This window comes from Musa acuminata, chromosome BXJ3-2, assembly GCF_036884655.1.
Source record: "Musa acuminata AAA Group cultivar baxijiao chromosome BXJ3-2, Cavendish_Baxijiao_AAA, whole genome shotgun sequence".
NCBI classification, from domain to species: domain Eukaryota; kingdom Viridiplantae; phylum Streptophyta; class Magnoliopsida; order Zingiberales; family Musaceae; genus Musa; species Musa acuminata.
The window spans coordinates 29854018-29874558 of NC_088350.1; the positions used below are offsets into that span (position 1 = coordinate 29854018).

The 20541-nt window shown below is 37.8% G+C and overlaps 3 protein-coding genes across 11 annotated transcripts; 2 read left to right on the forward strand and 1 right to left on the reverse strand.

Moving 5' to 3' along the window:
* The first annotated feature begins 120 nt into the window (after positions 1–120).
* On the forward strand, positions 121–1061 carry LOC103975569 (uncharacterized). Its single transcript, XM_009390577.3, has one exon. It carries the CDS (start codon positions 237–239, stop codon positions 1050–1052), a length of 816 nt encoding a protein of 271 aa, XP_009388852.2. The 5' UTR covers positions 121–236; the 3' UTR covers positions 1053–1061.
* Positions 1062–1787: 726 nt separating this feature from the next.
* LOC135586747 (uncharacterized) lies at positions 1788–10500 on the forward strand. 9 transcript variants are annotated; one of them, XM_065140262.1, is made up of 8 exons: positions 2407–2479; positions 2672–2753; positions 3526–3618; positions 5980–6099; positions 6494–6572; positions 8189–8275; positions 8512–8574; positions 10114–10500. In XM_065140262.1, the coding sequence occupies exons 3-8, from the start codon at positions 3551–3553 to the stop codon at positions 10189–10191; spliced, it is 495 nt and encodes a 164-aa protein (XP_064996334.1). In that variant the 5' UTR covers positions 2407–2479; positions 2672–2753; positions 3526–3550; the 3' UTR covers positions 10192–10500. The 9 variants fall into 9 exon arrangements, with proteins under 9 accessions (XP_064996326.1, XP_064996327.1, XP_064996328.1 ...); XM_065140254.1 differs by lacking the exon at positions 2672–2753 and having other exon boundaries at positions 1788–2479; XM_065140255.1 differs by lacking the exon at positions 2672–2753 and having other exon boundaries at positions 1788–2479; positions 6494–6566.
* Positions 10501–11575: 1075 nt separating this feature from the next.
* On the reverse strand, positions 11576–20447 carry LOC103975567 (glycosyltransferase BC10). Its single transcript, XM_009390568.3, has 11 exons — positions 20202–20447; positions 20000–20116; positions 18469–18569; positions 17195–17266; positions 16306–16387; positions 16134–16214; positions 15354–15392; positions 14179–14244; positions 13421–13570; positions 12116–12244; positions 11576–11951 (listed from the first exon to the last, which is right to left on the reverse strand). Exons 1-11 carry the CDS (start codon positions 20445–20447, stop codon positions 11931–11933), a joined length of 1104 nt encoding a protein of 367 aa, XP_009388843.2. The 3' UTR covers positions 11576–11930.
* Positions 20448–20541: the final 94 nt, after the last annotated feature.

Genomic DNA, 20541 nt, shown 5'->3' on the forward strand with positions numbered 1-20541 from the left:
GACGGTAGTTTTCTTTTTTCCCCAAATGCCATCTGCCACTGTAGCGTGCTACTGTCAACCACTACTCACTCAGCCACTGATTAGCGCAAAAGTAATAAAAAGGAAGAAAGAGAACACAATAAAGAACGGTGTTAGCTTACCGGTGGTAGAAGTCCGAGTGCCGAGGATCCCATTCCCATCCAAAAATCTGATAGCTATCTGTGGCCGAGGAGGGATGTCGCTGTAGCTGGAGGAGGATGGGCGGCTGCTTCAGTACTGGTGCCTACAGGCAAGAGTCTCTCTCCAAGGCGAAGGTGGCAGGCTCCACCACCGCTCCTCGCTGCCCAGCGGGGGCGAGAGATCCACCGCTGGCGGAGCCCGATCTGGAGGAGACGGTGAAAGAGGTCCTCTCCGAGACGCCAAGACCGCCGCCACCAACCACGAGATCAGCGGCAGATCAGGCGGCTAGGCCGAAGGAGGTCGAGATCATCGACAAGGCTCCCCTCCTAGTCGACAGCACCAATGGCTGCGACACCAGATCCGAGGACGCCTCCGAAGCCTGGAGCGTCAGCGCGAAGAGCGAGACCCATTCGGCCTCCACCGCCCCGGCGGGGAAGCCACGAAGAGATGCGGCGGAGGCCAGAAGGGGGGCAGCGAGGGAGGAACGGTCGCCGGCCAAGTACCAGAGGAAGCGCTCCGACTCCGGTGAGTTGGCCTGCAGGCGGGATCGGAGCGTGGCGGCCGGGAGATCCTCCCCATCGCCGACGCCGAAAAGATCGGACCACGCGGCCGCCGGAAGGACGGTGGAGAGATCGGGCAAGCGGTCGGTGTCCCCGGAAGCGAATCGAGCGGCGCAGGAGCTGCGGCAGAACGCGGGACGACGCAGAGCGTCGGCAGCAGCGGCAGCCAGGGCAAGCGGACCGAGGGAGCAGATGCCGGCGGATGAGGGAGGAAGGAGATTGTGCATGCAGGATGTGGGGACGGTGGACGGCGGCGTGGCCGGATCCGAAGCGGAGGCGAAGGACTCGCTGCAGAACCCCCTCGTCTCCCTAGAGTGTTTCATCTTCCTGTAATGTTATCTTGACCAAGAACGACGAAAAAAATGAGGTTATTTACTATTTGAAATCCAAATGAAATAGGCGCCGGTCTTCTCTGATTTCGTGCTGCTAAGGGCCGTCTCATCTTGGGCGGTGGAACGGGCTAATTACAACACAGTCATTCGACGTTCCTAGGATTTATCTTCGTACTTAAAACATTTATATTATTGATATCCCTATAAAAATATTTAGTCTCATTTATAAGGCTCATCGATTTTATTGATAAAAGATATAATATATAACAGCGAATATAGAATTATCGATTTTATTAAGATCATTTCAAACATTATTGATTGTGTCATCTATCGCGATACCTTCATGTCACCAAGCAGGTCCACCAACGATCGTCACATCTCATCGCTCTCATCCAACAGTACCTCCGTATGCTCTCCTTATCAACACATATACATCCTCCTATCCCCATTGACTATGCATGTGCATTGGTACTATGCCTCTACCAGCTTCCCCTCCTTTACGTTGCCCCACCCTCAAGCGACCACATCAAAGGTCTTTGCAAATTCGTAAGAATTATGCTTGTGCCACCGAGGACACAAAAATGCATCACACACAAACCTGCAACATTTGTTGCACACCCATGCCATGTCAAGCAAGTGGACCCACGCATCAATTACCATGTCTTGAACTCCAACACGACTCGAGACTCGAGTCCCGACAATATTACTTTGGACTCTGTCCCGCCCGCGACAACCTTTGCCCTGCCTCCACCCTGTTGCCTCTGTCCATCACCCTCGGCCTTGTCCGTCAACAACCGCGGGCCGCTAAGGTCCTGTTTTCGCCCCGCCATCTCCGTTTTCGAGAGAGAAAAATAATGGCGTAGGTGTCAGAAGAGGGCTAACGGTGGAGAGAGAAAAATAAACACTGCACCTGCGCTTCGAATCCCCAAATGCCCGGTGAAAGGATCGACCGGCGTCCGAACGGGCGCCACCACTTAGAGACGGCCGAGAGCATGTCTGGACGCCGGAGTTGATCTTGCGCCATCTCCTCACCTACCGTAGCGGCTGCGGTGGTAAAACGACGCCGGGCACACGGACGTCTCTCGACCTCGTTCATTATCATCATCGAAATCGCTGACGAGGAGGAGGCGGACCAAGTACAACCCGGTGCCCGTAGTTTCTCGATTCCTTGATCTGGTGTCGATCGAGATGGGGTTTCTGCTGTTGATCCTCCATGATTTGATTGTCCATGAACTTGGACGAGTGCATAGGATCCATCGAAGCACTAAGGCGGCGACCGCGCGAGAGATCTGTTAAGAAGCTTGTCCGGCCTCCGGCGGCGAGAAGAAATTCTAGGGTTTTATGCTTGATCACGAACGAAGGTGAGGAAGAGAAGCAAAGGGAAGAGACAACAAGGAAGAGACCTTCTAGTGAGGGAACACTGTGTCGGTAAGCTATTTATTTGCATCAGAAAACAAAGCCTACCATCGATATTACGATGCACGAAGGTGCCCATCGCCCGTTCGATCGAACAATTCGGGTGGTGATGGGCGCCATCTCATTAATGAACGGTCGAGATTTAAGATTTGTTCAATAATATATGTTTCTTCTCAAATGGCTTAATTCCCTGCCTCCCCCCAGTCGATCGCGGTCGCAGCCCCAACAACACCAGCAGTCGTCCGCCGCCGCCGTCTTGGCGACAAGCATTCCTACCTACTGTTAGGTTAGTTCGGGTTCCCTTCTTCCTTCTATCGGCACCTCCTTCCTCCCCTCTCTCTCTCTCTCATAACTCCATCTTCCCCTAAGGTTATCTTTTCTCCTCTCTGTCCCCTTCTCTCCTATAGCCTTATCCACCCGGTCTCTGCTTTCCCCCATCAGAGCCGCCGCCACCCTGCCGAGCCTCCACGACCTCCTTCTCTTCCCCCGTGCTTCTTCCACCGTCACCCCCCCTTCTCCGTTCTCAGTCATCCTCTTCCTTCTCTCCCTGTCTCTCTCCTTCTTCCCCCATTAGTAATTGACTGGTATACCGTGGTAGCATCATATTGATACTCGATTGGATAGGTACAATAAGATTAGTTTACTATAAAGTTTGGGACCGTGCTCTACAATGTGACTAGAAATACTTACCAATCAGGAATAATTTACTAAGTTTTTGATATTTTTACAAAATAAAATATCTATTAGTTTTTATTCTCTTTGGTCCAATTGATTGACTTACCATCTCGACCAAGGACACAAAGTGTAGTCTAGTCGATATAGGTTCATCAAACAATGTGGTTAGTAGTTGATTAAATTGGTACTTAGAGGTGCTTAATCCTACCCAGAATTGCGTTGGGTGAGGCTAGATAAGCCCCAAAGGAGCGTGCTTGAGCTTTATTTTTTAAAGCTAATTGAGGACTTATAGGCCTTACTGATTACTGAGGTCCAGGACTGGCTCTATCGCAGTGCATTTGCACCTAATAGTAAGATTCGTTTCATAGATCATTTCTTTGCAGTTTTTGTTGCAGGAAAAGAGAGGAGATGACAGCAGAAGAGGGGGACAAGTCATTTCTTGAGCGTATGCTTTCCCATCTACGCTCCACCAGCAAGTATGGGATGGCCTTTTTCTATTATTTTTACATGTTCAATTTGATGCTCTCCTGGAGTCAAAAAAAAGGAAAACAGGGAAACAATCTTATTAATGTATATGGTGGATGAGTTTCTGTTAACCTCTATTCCTTTTTTGTTAAGGTTTTGCATAATTAGACATCCATAGGCACTTCAAATTTTCTTCTTTGCTTCGCTCTCTCTGCGAATGATTTTGCTACACAAATTTGTTACGTTATGTTTTTTTTTGTTCAACATGCATCATAATTTGTTTACTCATTGTATTCCTTTATAAAGTTATATGTCGTGTAATCCACATACCACACCACAAAATTAAGGAGATCATCCATGAATTAACTAGAAGTCTCTTATGACCCTTTTTTACTGTTATTTGGGTTTCTTCTTGTAAGCCGCAAAATTTACAAAAAAAAGAAAAAGCAAAAGAAATCAGCACTACATTCATATAATGTTGATTTTGTGCAAGTATCATTCATGGCATGGCACAAAAAGGAGGAGCTTCATATTGAATGCTATGTCACATTCTTTTAAATGTTCTATTAACATCGTTTTACATACTGGTCACAGTTTTAGACCTTCTATTTACTAGTTTAACTAGGAAAACATGTAAGTTTGAGCTCAGTCATCTTGTTTTACATTACCAATACATCGACAAGCTTCTGTACATGTAATGTTTTGAGATTTGGAACCTGGAACAACCTAATGTTGAGATCAAATTAGGTGTGTTTGAATATATTTTATCATAGTGATTATATATATCAGTAGTTGAACTATACTTCAGAAGAAAGCATATGCTGAATAAAGACAAAAAACAACATAAGAATAAATAGAAGAATAGAATCAAAGTTGATAGCATGGCAGACAGGAGCGGCAAAGTCTCATAGTGTAAAGATTTGTATCCTCTTATAAGCAGCTTTCTTACCCAAGCGGCATGGTCTTTAGGTAGAACTCATATTGTAGGACTTTCACTAATATTACAGCTCCTAAAAATCCCACGTGAACTATTTTAACACCTGCAACATCCAATTTAGAAACAAATAGATCTAGTTCAAAGTGAATCTTAATCACTCCCACAAACCTATATGAAACAATATGACTTGTATGCATCAATTCTGCTCAAAACAAGGCTTTCAAGTTAATCTTAAGGCTCCCTTATCTATGGTAAAAAAAATTCCAGAGAGTTGAGAAGCCACTCCAAATGTTCATGTGATAAATTCTATAGCTAACTTGAGTCATAGCTAAATCTGATAAGTTCAATGTAAACCTAATCTATTTAGGCTGCAGTATAACTTGTCATATTTATCGATCAACTGGTCCAAACATAAACTTGTACATATGCTTCATGTGGGGGAACATGTTTTCAATGAACACGAGCCAGTACTAAAGTCAATCTTCTTTTAAAAAGCATCAAAAAAGAATTTTATTTTTGTTGTTGGTAAATAGCAGGTGTCACTTCCCTTAAGCAACATTAAATAGTAATACAATACATAGATGAGTGTGCTTAATAACATGTTATCAGACAATGAAGAAGGTACACAATGTAGATTGTACCTCCTAAATGTTCTCTGCAATATATAAATTTACTTCTCTTGCATTCAAGACCTATATTTTAGTGAGTAGTTATGTATTTTGCTTGGATTTGGCTCTAAAACCCATTATTTGTGTTTCCAAACTACTGGTATTTCTTCTTTATGCTTGTCATGTCGATTTGAATTAGGGGAACCCTGGTGCACTCTTTCTTTGTTCTGTTAGATTGAATGGCTTAGCCACAAATCAAGTAGGCTGTAACGACTACTCGGTTGGCATCTGATCTCTATTTTTCATGAGCTAATTACAGTTAGAAACTTTTGGCACTGTTGAGTGATCTGCTAATGATAAGTTCAATGTTCAAAGTGACTTTGATGCATCAGCCTCAGATGTCCTGGTTTGGTTGCTTTTGGACTTGCTCAAGATTTCAGTTCAGGATGCCTCATTTTTCTTTGTACTTTCGAGATGCTGTAATTCATTTAACATAGCTTGTTCTTGCTTACCGCTTGTTGCGTTCATTATCATTTTGGGTGAAACTTTCTCACTTTCATAGTTCTTCATTTAGTTGTTCTGTGAACTTGAATTTCTTTGCTGCAACAAAATGAATCATGTGATACAACAATACCAGGAACCCACCATGAAAATGTATCATGTGATATAATTGGTAAACTAATCTGATTTCTAATTGAAGGATTGAAGTTTTCTAATGCATAATAAAAGTGTTTTTGGAGAAAACATTTTGGGCTCTATCCAACATGACATTTTCTTTTGGTGTTTTGGTATTTTGATTTTATATTTTGTATTATTTTCAATTTCAGGTATTACACTGGATATCCAAAAGATCTTGGACCTTCACGAATTGTTCACTTCACCTCCGAGCGTCATTTTGTTCAGCTGCTACATGAAGGCAGTCCTGTAGTTGTTGCATTTACTATTAGGTGTTGCTAATTATTTTATTTTACCAATTGATTTTCATTGGCTTCTATTGGTAAAGCTCTATTGAAAAATAAATGTCTCACTGTTTGCATGTCCAAAACCATTTTTTCTTGTGTACTCAAATCCAATGCATAGTTTGGTGCACAATTTATTTCTTTATTATCACTTGTCCGTAGGATGATCCATAAGTAGAAATCTGTAGCAAATGCTTATTTTCTCTCCTAGTTTCGCACTAGTATTTGTTATTAACATAATGATCCTTAGTATATCTATAGATTGGATTGAAGAAGTAGTTTAACACATTTGGTAAATTTCTTGGAGATTAATTTGAATACATGCATAGCCTGTGTTAGTGTACCACTGAACATATTTAAGTAGCTTGACGTATAATTGTAGGTGTCCTTACACAAAGCATCTTGATAAAGTGTTGGAGGAAGCTGCTGCTGAGTTTTACCCTCACTTCAAATTCGTGCGTGTATGCCTATTTCACCTTGTGCCATTGCTTTATATGTTTAGTTAGCATCCTTGTTCAGGAGTTTCCATGTACTTGTATATTTTGTTGATTTTTTTTTTTTGCTGAGTAAACAGCTTGATCACATTTCATTGTCATTAATCACATGAGTTACCTAATATCTTGGTTGTTATTTAGAAATATCTCATTAATCATGGTATGCATGCTTCTTGGCAATAATCATCCTATGCCTTCTGCATAATTAACTTTCTGCATTTCTAGTTGTATCATGTTGATGCAACCCAGGGACCTGCAAGATGGTCATGGGGACTTATTTACTTAATTTTCAATGGATTTATCCATGTTGTCGTTTTTTAGTGAATTTATATATTGAGAAGTAGATTAGAGGTTACAATTGTTATATTTGGGCTGTCGCCATACCTCGGTTTATTTTTCTTCTGTTCTCTTTACCACCTCGCTTTGTTCTTCTTCTTTCCCCACTTCCTCTATTTTCTTTCTTTCAATACTAAACTCGTCGGCTAAGACTAAATCATCATCTGTATGACAGAATTTTGCTTCATATGAACTTTGGTTATTTATCTGTTTGGCAGTTTATTATTGTCCAAGATATCTGGATGTTGGGTTTCACCTTTGTGAACCCATCCTTGTTGTGATTCATGCCTTATGCAACAAAGTTGAACCTTAAAATTAAAACTTTCTGGTGCTGGTTTTGGTGCTTGCTTCAACCATGGGAAGTTTTGTGTATAATGCTTCCATTTTCACAGTATATATGCATACTGTTTTTGGTTTTTAAGCATACTCATGCATGGATGTATCTGTAGATACACATACATCTAATAAATTTTATGCATGCATGGATACATATTCTTTTCTGGTTCTGTAAGTCAAATTTCTTTTGCTACTTAATAATTGATTGTAATAAGCAAGACCATTGTGCAAAGTCAATAGAAGAGGGCAAAATATTCATTATGATAGGTTCTAGCATGGAAGAGGCTGGGCAATATTTCCTGTTGATCTACTGAATGCAAGAATCCAGTCCCTTGAGCATTGGCAAATCTATATATTCTCTGGGGGACCAATGCCTCTCCAATGCTCCTGAAACCCTTGAACAATCGCCTTTCGTTTCTTTTTTCTGCTCTTTTTCCTCTACCTCTCCTTTTCAAACTTTCTCCTTTCAGGGTAACTAATTTCAGTAAGCGTCACACTCCTCAGAAATTGTGTTTCCTTTTCAAGTACTTTTTAGAACTTTAATTCCATACAATTTCTTTAAAATCTCATTATCTTAGTTTTGGAATAGGACTTGTATTAGTTCATATAAGCATAGACATGAAAAAGAAATATCACATGTTAGACAATGTTGTACCAAATAAAGTTGGTAAAATAACCTTATTATATCTTCACTTCTGCAAATTCAGCTTATTGTGGTTTTGAAACAGTAATCAAAATTCTTTTTGATGAGTTGTCTATTGGAACCTATTAATGGTTGTCATTGTTGGTATCTAGTGTGATTGTCGAGTTCTGTACCAATATTGATGAACTTTTAGAATTATTATCATTTTGTCATTCATTATGTCAAATTAGTAATATCTATATATTGTTTCTTACTGTGGTTTATACAGGTGGAATGCCCAAAATATCCAGCATTTTGCTTAACGAGACAAAGGAATGAGTATCCATTCATTGAAATATTTTACAGTCCAGAACAAGTAATCTTTTCACCCTTTTTCTTTCTTCTTTAGTGTATGTTCTAATCCATTCCTCTTGACCTGTAATAACACACTAACAATTTGTAAAGGAATCTGGCACTTTGATCATGCTTACAGTTATGGGATGAATATCTTAGTGATGTAAACTATTAGTTCACGGATGTGGATTACCATAAATGTGATATTTTGTTGTTTTATGTTGTCTTTTTCACTAATCTCTTATTATGATTTCCTAGGCAACTGGCCAGGGAAAAGTGGTAGATCCTAACATCACAAAGTATTCAGTGAAAGTCTTGCCAGTAAGTCTCTAATTTTGTGTTAAAAGTTTTGTATGTCATCATTTACTTATTCATTTAAAGCTTAATGTTTCTCTTACTCTGTACCAAACCATATACCGACACATGACCATTGTGATATATTTTTTCCCTCCGATGTGGTTTTATTTATCATGAATCCTAATTTGAGATGCCTCCTGTTTTAAATTCTTGATCACTTTTAAGTTGTGATCTTGTTAGTGCAATTAATGTAGTTCTTACCCTCAAATGTTACTTCTGAAAGTTCTCATCAAGGTTTTGGCACCGTTGTTTACCACCTGGTAGACCCGGTATGCACCAGCCTGAGCCAGGTCTGGGTTTGCTGGTGTACTACACCTCAGGTCTTAGTGGTAAATGCTCTTTTTACTATCCTTTTTGGCATTGTGCCAACCAGCACCAGTACATACTGATCTATAGGTTCCAGCCTGAGCTGATTCTGGTATGGGTACTGTTACTGGTATTCTAAGCCATGTTTTCTTCGCCATTAGATCGACTTCGTAAATTATGAAATTTGGCTTTAAGATCTATGAAGGAACCCCAAAAGCGAAGATGCTCTCTGAATCCCTACCAAAAACTGAACTCCTATTAGCTTCCTCACTGTTGTAAAATGGCACTGTGTGATCGATCAACATCTCAGAGGAAGATAGTCTCTTCTCCTTCATGGATGGATAGATTTCCTTGACAATTCTACTAGGCTTGCAGTTCTAGTAGCACCACCATTTTTGGTACTCATCCCAAACGCTGAACTTTTGGTTAAAATTGAGCATATTATATGTCTAGAATAATGCTTCTTAATTGTGAAACTAGTGTTGGACGTATCTCGATCCTTCAAAGGTTTCATTTTTTTTTTTTTTTGTTTAGGAAGAGCCACAGGTTGATTCTATCAACTTTCCTGTTGTAGTTCAAAAGCATAAATTGTTTCAGACTTACAAGATGTGCTGTAAGGATTCTGATGCCATGTAAGCTGGCATTTGACCTTGTTACAGAACACAGGTTGCGTCTTCCCATTTTTCTTTCTTGAGAATTTATAGGAGAATTGCATGTTGATTCTGTCGCAGTCAGAAGGTCAAATTATTCAATTTTACAGTAAACATATAAAATGGTTTTTTTTCACCTTTACAGTAAACATATAGATGGTTTCTGGTTTTTATATTGCAGTTGGATATGCTAGAAACAATGACTAAATTTGGCATTATTTAAGAGGCACTTTTGTTTGAAAGGCCCACATAGGTTGAGAGTTTACGAAGGGTCATCCTGCTATTTTGAAGCTTTTTTTGCTCTAGTATCTTTTTGTTGGTGGGTCATGTTTGAACCTGACCATAATAGTTAGGTCTTCGTCTCTAAGCCGAAAAGTCAGATCTAAGCATCAGGTGAGCATTTGGTCTTGTTTGCTTCTTCTATTTGTACAGAAATGCCTTAGGAAAAATGAGTACGGCAAAGTTCATTGTGTATTACTGATCATGTTTTACTAGGATAAACCATATCGGATCATCCAATCACTTAATTTTCTCTTTATCTGTGCAGTTTAACTATGACTTAAGTGTGTATGGGTTTCGAGAATTTTTCAAGCGACATGGAATGAATTTACCAGAAACCAAGTAAAGCTGCCACAGCCATTGCACCGTCATATATGTTTGATGGATTCCGAAACCTGCATGTGTAGCTCCATGGGAATTTGGATCGCAAGCCCTTTGCCTGTGACGAAGCTTAATGGCTGAAGATGCTACATGCCTGGAAGTATCATTTTCTTAATCTTCATCAATGACCTTAAATTAACATGTTCTTGCCTTTGGGTTTTTACCACGGTGCATAATCACATAAGTTTCTTTTACTTTATATATTGCAGATAAGTCCCTTTTGTGATAGCAGCTAATGGGATTAGCTTGACTACTAATTTCCTCTCTTTGAATTGATCTTGTGCATTGGGTGAGTTTTAACTGGACCGAAGTGAACGAGATGACTCCTTGTCTCGACCACATGTCCAACCGAATGCAGGTCGCCCCGCTTCTGAGTTCTTATATCGGATGTCCTTGCTGTTCTTTTTTTATTAGTGAAATGATCGACAATTCAATAATGCAAGTCTCTGCCAAGGTTTTTAATGTTGGATACCATCCCATGGTGAACAAGATAGATATGGTCCAGTCCATTAGTCACTGTACGGTCAAAGATACGGTTGACGTATCTGTAATTTTTCTCTCTTTAAACTTGGTTAGACAACAAATAATTACATATCTTAGTCTATATACTTAAAAAAATTATATTTGACATTTCGTTACGAAAGTAAAATATTTAAATCTATTTATCTTAACATCATTAGTTATATATATATATATATATATATATATATATATATATATATATAATTTTAATATTTCAATTAGTGGTGATAAATAATATTATCGTTGGAGATCACAGGATGACTTTTGTGGATAAATAGAATGATGACTTTTGTGGATAAATAGAATGATGATGAAAGATGAGAGTCGCTTGACATCTACATCATTGTCAACGTATATGCAAAGCGATTTTTACTTCTCATTGTAGTTCTTATTATCTATAATAATCACTTGCGACGTCCAATTATATCATCGTCCATCATTATCAATTAGAATGTTAAAATTATTTTTTTATCTTTTGAATTTATGTTTTCGTTTGTAAAACCAATGACGTTAGGATAAATGAACTTAGATGTTTCACTTTCATAACTATATGAATACTAATATAATTTTTTAAAATATAGAGATCAAAATATTAAAAATAATTAACTACAAGGATAATATATTAATTAGCCTCCTACAAGTTAAAATGTTATACATCATTTTCATCCTTATTGTTTTGTAACATATAACAAAAATGCATTCACTTTATCGATATGCTTGCTCATTCACTACACCAGGATGAAGAGTGATGATAAATAAATAAAACACCCTCAAGTGAAAGGACAATAAGCGAAAAATTAGTTAGTCAACATGTTCTGGCCATCACAAGATCTAAAAGATTTCTTGCTAGAAGCATTAGCTGATATTTGTTTCTCACATGTAAGAAGTAATGGAGTAGTATTCCGGCAACCCGGAACAAGAAAAAAATACAGAGGAGATTAAATATACAACAAAGCATGAGTTTGCCAAAAGATCACAAAAGGGTACGCTACACAATTCAAAACCAATCTAAATCTCATGTTTCTTCCCTTCTGTAGGGCTGCTAACTAATTTATTATGTAAAGACTGCTACCAAGAGGCAATTCTCATTTGCTATCATTTACACCAACGACATGTCAGGTCCTTTGCCCATGTAGCAGCAGATGAATTATTGTATAATGCATCTGGTCTTTGTCAATTTTGTCAATTTAGAATTATTGCCGACTGCCAAGAAAAATACAAAAAAAAAGTTCAGCATTAGAGAAACAAATGTAAACTGATCATGCTATAGCCACACACATGCTCGCGCATCCACGGAAGCCAGCCAGCCATTACTAAGGTAAATAAGTTGAACGAACCAAGTAAGCAAATAGTAAGTTATGCAGTACCGTATTAAGAAGCCTCATGACAGCAGCACGTGTGAACTTCCTGGCAAAGAGAAAGCATGTGGATGGCTGCCCCTTGCTTCTGCACCATTCCCTCCTGTATTCGGTCTCATAATACACATTGTCTATGCCCTGCATTTGAAAGGCAGATTTGAGATTTCAGGGATTCATAAGACATGTCAATAAACAAACTGTTAGGGCTTGGAACAACATCCACTAGCTTAGTTTAATGACATACGAGCTGACTTCAGGAAAATATTTCTCTAGTTAGGTTCAACAGATTTTACCCCATGTAGAATCCTACAGTTTCCATGCTGTTTATTTTCCAATGAGTTTATGGCCAAACTCCATATGCCATATAAGATCACTGTGCTCACATATCCAAGACATGCTTTAGAGTATTTGACAAGTTACGTGTTCTTCTAGGAGATAGGACTTGAGGTTTGATAATTTTTATCACATAAACATCTCCGATAGCTTTCCTCCTTCCAATTAAATCTTGGACTACCCATTTTTTTATTGCAGAACACATTTTATCGAAAGATTAACCCTTCTAAAAGGAAATTATGCAACTAATACCTTCCATTCTTGCCATCACATGTTTGCCTCACACCATGACTAGGCAACATTACTGGTCTATCAAGGTTGTTTATATAATTAGGATATGAACAAACAACCCAGTCTCTAATGATCCAGATTAAAGCCACCTGTCCACCGCTGGTAGAAAGTGATATCATTCCAGTTGATATGGAGGCATTACAGTCAGAAACAACCTCAATCTGAGATGTACAAGGCCAATTAGATTTGTTTAATTTCCAATTAGATTCAAAGAAAAATATTATATATATAGTTCAATAAACACCACTTATTTAGTCTACTTGTATCCATCTACTCTCCTAATGAATCCAAAAAATTCTTATTCATCTAGAGACTAGATATGTCATTTTAGCCTCTCCTCTTGGAAACTTCACAAGTCTTGGGTCCTTACAACAACTACAATAACAAGAAAACATTTAGTCCCAAATAGTTATTTTGGGGTTGGTTACATGGGATCCTTTGTTATCATTAAGCTCTATAAGAAGCAATAGTTAAGAGTATTTAAATTTTTTGTTTATAGTTTCTAGTAAGAATTTTTTCAATCTTAGGCCCTTATACATAAAAAACATGATATAATATATGCAACTAGATATTACTACCTATGGTCGCTCTTCAAGCAATCTAGTCTTTGCTTTGGTACTAACTGCCTATATGAACAAACACAAGAGTGACAATCAATGAAAATCTGAAAGAGGCTAGTATAGCACATACCTTTATATTTTGGATAAGAGTAGGTGTAGCATCCGAAAGCTTGTATGTGACTGGATGCCATCCTCGCCTTTCACGATCTTTGGATGAAGAAAGATCCCATAATGTATGTGTCAATGTTCTCCGTGTAATTTCTCCTTCAAGGCCCTTATGCTGGATAAAGAAATGGGAGGACTTTTAACAGGTTTAAAGTTATTGAACAAAATAAGCTCAGATGGAAATGGAATATTAACATGTGACCCAAAGACCTCAGAGCATAGGAGGAACAGCAAGGACAATCAAGCAGTATAAGACATCATTTAGGTAGAATTGTGTTAATTTCTTTGCTTGACATTTTGTAGTCGAAAGAAAAGAAATTATACTTGACAATTCTGTCAACAAAATTAAGAACTAATGTTTTCCAACCACGTAAGCCAAACTGCAAATGAGACAGCTTATTTTATTGAAAAGGAGAAGTATACTTGTTATGGATTTATACTCGGTATCATCTTAGTTGACATAAAACGAGAGCACTTATACCTAGATATGTTTTTCTTTGTAAATCTTGGCAAATATTTCTTTACGAGGATAAAGGACGTGTACACACTGAAGACAAAATGATATTTTACCTATGAGCGAGAAGTCAAGAGCAACCATTGAATGGTACCAATGTCCAAACAATTTTTTCAAGAATTTTTGCTTCACATGTACCTTACTCTTTTAGAGACCATAACGGCATAACAACTCTGAATTTCAAGAAACCATGTGCACAAGGGACTTACTGCAATCAATGTCTGAACATAATGTTCATCTGGTATACAGTTGTGCTCCTTGGAACCATCTGTAGGCTGCATAAGTTAACGACTGTAAATAGCCACTTCAAACAAACCCATGTCAAATTATTAGAGACAGAACCTTAAAAGTTAGCTTGGGTTGGACAAACAACTTCACTATATCTTGACAGCTAATTCATACTGCTTCAGATTCAAACTTATAACTACTCAAAAATTTTATATAGAACTTGGAAGCTGAAAGTGCAGCACAATAACAAGTTGCCTCTTAATTTGACAATATCAAATTCTTGAATTGATATTGTAAAAGGTCATTTGAAATTGTAAAAGGTCATTCAATATGAATGTGAACACTTCTTGGCATATTTGGTTGCACAACCATTTCTAACAGTTAAGTTGGCACAGTGTCAATCTATTTCCTCCAATGTGCTGCTTCCAATAGGATATTTTAATATTATAGGTTTTTCTTCCAACTTACAGTTAGTTGTAAGAAGTAATATTAAACTTATCAAGCATGATCTAACCAATTTGTTGAATAGACATGCTGAAGATAACTATTTAACATTCTTTAACATCAACAAACAGCAACCACCGACAGCTATGGTCGCAATAGTCCTTGTCAAAGCGGGGTAACAACTTTGTTTAACATGTTCTTGTGTTACCAGAAACTACCATTTTTCACCTGGCCCCTCATTGTGGAGAAGATTAACTAATTTTGGACAGTTGACAGTAGCATTAATCTCAAAAGTTGCTGTCACTGTTCACATAAAATGAAAAGAACTTTTTTTGTCAAGATCATCACTTCAATGGAACAACTGTATGACATACATTTCTTATCAACTTGATATGCATCCATCATTCATAATGCTTGGTCTGATATTTCTGAGTCATGTGGTCTCCAGTTAAGAGACTCAAGAGCCATTTCGTTCGAGTACCAAGAACCAAATAAATGGTTTGCAATAAACTACAAGAGTCACTACTTGTACCATTTCTGTTTTGTTTAAGGTAAACAATAAAAATAAAATGATTATATTTTCATTAACAAATAACAAAGTTAGGATAGGTCAGCAACTTATTATGGAATAGGCACTTATAGTCTAACCAAACTGCCCCATGGTGTACCAATAAAATTAAAAGGACATGTCAAATGGGTAAAAATAACTTACAAGAGGATGATCCCTCCAAAACTCAGGTAGTGACCTCCTCTGGGAACATTTACAACAAAAATATTCAGAAAAAAGATAAATGTCCATATTTAATACAATGCAATGATTAGTAAAATCTCGAACCGAAAAAAAAAACAGCTGATAGACTGAATCTTTAAAGCACATTAGCACAAAAAAAACATCATCACAGACAGTAGCATTTAGTCCTGACTACTTGGTTGGCATTTATATGAAAATTTTCTTCACCAACATTTATACTAAGACATAATACTAGTTGAAATTTAAAGAAAATAAATACCTCGACTCCTGAATATTAAATTTCATCTATCTATCCATGTGCTAAGGGTATTTTAAATAGCAAATATATGGTCAACCGCTGGAATAGAAATATGTGAATAAAATATCATTGCTAATTTGGGTAACACAATTATTTTAGCATGAGTAGAAAGTGAAAAGATCCAACCTCTATTCCTATAAACACTGGATATGACTGGTCTAAGTCTGGAAATAATATCAGAGGCCGTCCAAGATACAATTCATAAAAACCATTATGTAAAATTAGTAGAATTGGCTTGGATGTTAGTTCGTTGAGACTTAGTCAATAGACTTAAATAGTGAAATTTCAGTATTATTGTCAAGGTCAAATGATCAAAGCATAGTAATTTCACATTGATCTACAAGGCATGAAAAAAAAAAAAAAGCCAAATATGATTTGTATTCCCTCAGTGACACCCTTACTGTAGACTGAAGAACTTCTCTATGTTGAGAAAGCAATCTTACTCTGCAGTGCCTCTCAAACTCTGGGAAGACTGTATCATCATTGACCATCACTGCAGCATGTTTTCTAGTTAACACAACCCACTAAAAATGCCAGAAATATCTCATTTTAGTATAATACCAAAAAGGGAAGCATTTTAGTGGTATATCAAATTCAGGGAGCACAATCTTATACCTGGGATCCTTTCCTCCAATTATACACTGGAATAACTGGGTTCATTTTTGGATTGTAACGACCCTGCTTTGTGTCTGCAAAACTGCTTCCAGCATTAAATGGTCAGATGTTATTTTTAGAATTTAGTGGCCATAACGCAGATATCCAGTGCTTCATTTCGCAATTTATAATTGCAAAGATGGTGTATTTATTTCATGTTTGTGTATGCTTTTGTGGAAGGAGTGAACCTATCACTTTCTTTGAAGCGCCGGCACAGCTCTTGGCTTTGGTAGGTAATGATGTTAAGATGTTGAATGTGCCATCTGCCTAAACCGAAGAACACGCTAGTGAAGTTATACAAAGTCTTTTATCATCAATTAAATTGCTCTTAGTGTGTCGAGTTTACTCGTATGTGCTTCAATTTGGAATAAGTGGGATGAAAGAGATAGCAGGTTTTTTCTACCTTAAATTTCTACATATTAAAGGCTCAATTAGATAAAAATTAAGTTGCTTGCAGGAACATAAACCCTGTGAGGTTGCACTCGTTTTCATCCTTACAGGAACATAAACCCTGTTGCTATCTCAGCTATGCCTACCAGAGGCTTTGGTAAAGTTGGAATAAGAGAGAAGTAACTCATTTTGGGGTGGGCTTGCTGTATTGATGAACATTTGAAGAATTGCTACTATCAAATTGGAGAGATGGATACAGGATGTACACTTGCCTTACAAATTTATTTATGTAAATCACAATGAAAAACATGTTACAGTACATTTTGTGATTAGGGAACTTTTGAATTGCTGAAGAAAAATAGGGATTAATATTCATGCAAAGCTGAGAATGCAGAACAATGAAGAAATACAAGAAATCTATTATAACTTGCCCATGACAAGCAGGACCAGTGAAACATACCTGTCTATAAAGCTAGTTGACGTAGACATTATATAGTGGTATGTGTAACTGAAGTTATATAATGGAATGCAGCTGCAATGCATAAAGAGAGACATCTACAGTTAGCTGCACCAATACATGCAGAGGTCAAGAATCTACTATGTTAATAATGGAAGATGAGAAAAGCTAACAAGCCATCCACTAATAGTACCAAGTTGAAAAATATCTTATTTTAAAAGTGTTGAAAACTTTTAGACAACATTATATGCACAATGTAATGTTTACCAAATCTAAAGGTACGAAATGATAAGTACTGGCTTATTAGAGTTTGAAATGCACTATTCCATTAAACCTAAAGGCATGGGACCCTTGTTAAGAACAACAACATGAGCTATGAAGTTGCACGTCACTTGAACAGTTACATTTTCCCTTCACCATAAATGAATTGTTAAGATACACCCCATTAGATGCCACATTAGAACTTTGATGTGACGCGAGGATACAGATATAAAGACCATGAGGAAAACACATGGGTCTTAAGATCTTGAAGAAGTATAATATACAGCACAGATAAAATCATACAAGCCTAGAATATTTTTTTAATATTAATGCCCTTACAGCAGAGTTTAACATTTATTTGGATTATTGGAAAATATTAGCCACAGGTTAAGGTAAGGCACAACATGTAACTATTCATCAAGAATGGAGTCACTTGTAACAACAAAACATCCCAACTCCCAAGTACCAAAAACATGCACAAGCTTAAATGAACTTAAGATGGAGATGGAAAGGCACACCCTTATAATCTCTGACCATAACTCAATGTTCAATATGAATGGAATCATTGTCATAAAATCTAAAGTCAAACAAACTTCTATCCTATTTTGTCAAAAGGTAAACATTCTTAAAACATTAGTAATACAGAAATGAGAAATCCATGATGAAGAAATCCAGCAATATAGTGATATTTGAGAGAGAGTGGGATAAAGTTTCACGATGATTCATACCATGAAGTAATTATGACTCTCTTATGTATTAATCAAGAAACATAGAAGCAAAATGGATTCTTCACTTAAGCTCCCTACATGTGCATAACACGTATTCTAAGTAGAACTTAATTATAACTCCGACTATGTTGATGAACCTAACATCACTAGGTTCTAGTCAAATTCATTACCAGCAAATCATGAATACTGATTGAAGATTGTGGAACAACCAACTAATTGGCATAATGATCGTAGTCCGCACAAACATTCATAAGCATGAAACAAGTACATTTAAAAAAATTAATCCACCTGTCAGAGAGAAAAAGAAACCGGTGATTGGAAGAATCCTTGAGTGCATTTCTAAGCAAAATACGCTCTGCTTCAATCATACTAGCCTCTCCCCATTCTACCTGAAAACAGGGAACAACAATTATTGCAAAATTGAAACCGAAAGAACTTATGCCGCTTTCCAATGTCTATGAGAGACAAATAAAAAAAAAAGCCTGAGGAAGACAGCAATGGCTATACAGCTAAATGATACCCAAAATGACAAGAAAGCTGTGTCAAGAAATAAGAAATGCAACTAAACACCACCAACTCATTAAACCAATGTTCTTTATGAGTAATCATAGCTATTCAAGAAAACCAAAATCTTACTACAACATAAAAAAGTATGCTAGTTGTTTGTTGCACAATAGTGCTTACAGATCAAAGTTAATGAAAGGTCAAATTGGCAAAATATTTCTCAGTGGCCAGTATTTTCATCAAGGTCTATTCACATTACAGACAACAGAAGATTATATTCTTCTTCAACTGTATTTGATGATGTTGCTAAATTTTAGTGAACAGTGACAATAATGAAGACAAAGTGATCGATATTATCCTTCATCCCTTTTGCCTGTAGCAGTGTTAATCAGGAACAGGAGAGCAGATTTTATAGAAGTCGTTGGTGGTCTTTATCATCTTAAGGGCTGAATAAACAACCATCCAATATATGCAAATTATACTTTCAACAATGAGAAGATAACTCAACTTAGCTGCAATGTTATAAACTCTCTGATCTAGAACATGAGCAAGTTGAAACAAAGTTCGCAATTTCATGTATCAGTAGTGTACTGGTCATGGTTAAGGCTGGTACCATGACGGTCACAAGAGCTAATGATGGTTCATTAGTATAATGCCAACATACAAGCAAAATAATAGATGAACTCGTAAACAGTTACCAGCATCGCCAAGAATGGACTATGCTTCAACTTATAGACCACATCAGAGGAAAGCATGGTCCAAACTTCAAACACAAGCTCCTGTATAGCACTGATTAACTGCTATGCAACAGCTAATCTTGATGTGCAATTGCATTTTATTTATGATCATTCGCTTGCTAAAGCTTGAAGCCTTTTGAAGAAACATCCAAAATGTCATGGAGAATGACTAATAAGAATCATAAATGACATGACTAGAGGGTGGAACATTCTGTATTTTCCAAAGTGGTTACAATAAGATCACCAGTATGATCATTGTAAGCAAATAATAAAAAAAAATCGCAGACAGACATTTCCCATCAATTTGGAAATATGTGGAACACAAACATGTGCACCTACAACTTCAGAATTCAGTCGAAGACATGTCAATTCTTCCAGTTTTTGAATGACTCATGATAGAAGTCCAGTTTCTCCATGGATTTCGAAACATAAACATAATTTGAAGTACAAGATGCAGCAGAAAATTAAAATTTTCGCGTAATGAAGGTTGGAATAATATAAACACGATCATCCCTTAGGAATAAGAGAATGATTCATCGACCAGATGTAAGTTCACCAGCAAAGAGAAAGCACTATACCTGAATACTGTTATTGACCTGACGGCCAGAAAAGTAAGCAGATCGCGTGGTCACCTCATTGAGGAGAAACCCAGGCCTCGAGTGAACGAAGATTGAAAATTTTCCCTCTTTCTCTCCCTACAATTCATAGGACCGAAGTTGTTGTCGTGTGAACAGAAACAAACATTAGGGGCTGACGAAAAGAAAGATCAGGGACCAAGACCTGGAAAAACGCATCCCAGACGAAGTCCAAGGGAAGCCGATTGCGAGCTATGAAGAGAAAGGCGATCTTGGGCTTCTGGACAACCACGAGAGGCGGAGCTTCCGGCGCACCAAACGTGAAAATTCGGCTGTAGTGGTAGTGGTTAAGTATCAGCAAGAAGCAGGAGGTCAAGAGGAGCACCACCACCAGCGCCTTGATTCTCCATCTGCTGCTGCGTTGCTGCTGCAAAAAGTTCCGCCGCTTCATCTGCTCCTCTCCTTCACTCTCCCCCTCTTCAGATTACTTCCATGGTTAATTTGGGACCAGCAGATCTCGCTTGCCGCCTCGAAGTCTCAATCTC

Excerpts from the sequence above, each read along its gene's own strand:
- LOC103975569 (XM_009390577.3), top strand. The coding sequence starts at position 237 with ATGGGCGGCTGCTTCAGTACTGGTGCCTACAGGCAAGAGTCTCTCTCC.
- LOC135586747 (XM_065140254.1), top strand. The coding sequence starts at position 2,280 with ATGAACTTGGACGAGTGCATAGGATCCATCGAAGCACTAAGGCGGCGA. Across the intron at positions 3,619-5,979 it reads CATCTACGCTCCACCAGCAA|GTATTACACTGGATATCCAA; the intron begins GTATGGGATGGC and ends TTTCAATTTCAG. Across the intron at positions 8,276-8,511 it reads TATTTTACAGTCCAGAACAA|GCAACTGGCCAGGGAAAAGT; the intron begins GTAATCTTTTCA and ends ATGATTTCCTAG.
- LOC103975567 (XM_009390568.3), bottom strand. The coding sequence starts at position 20,447 with ATGAAGCGGCGGAACTTTTTGCAGCAGCAACGCAGCAGCAGATGGAGA. Across the intron at positions 16,215-16,305 it reads ATTGGAGGAAAGGATCCCAG|TGGGTTGTGTTAACTAGAAA; the intron begins GTATAAGATTGT and ends TGGCATTTTTAG. Across the intron at positions 13,571-14,178 it reads ATGTTCAGACATTGATTGCA|CATAAGGGCCTTGAAGGAGA; the intron begins GTAAGTCCCTTG and ends TTCTTTATCCAG.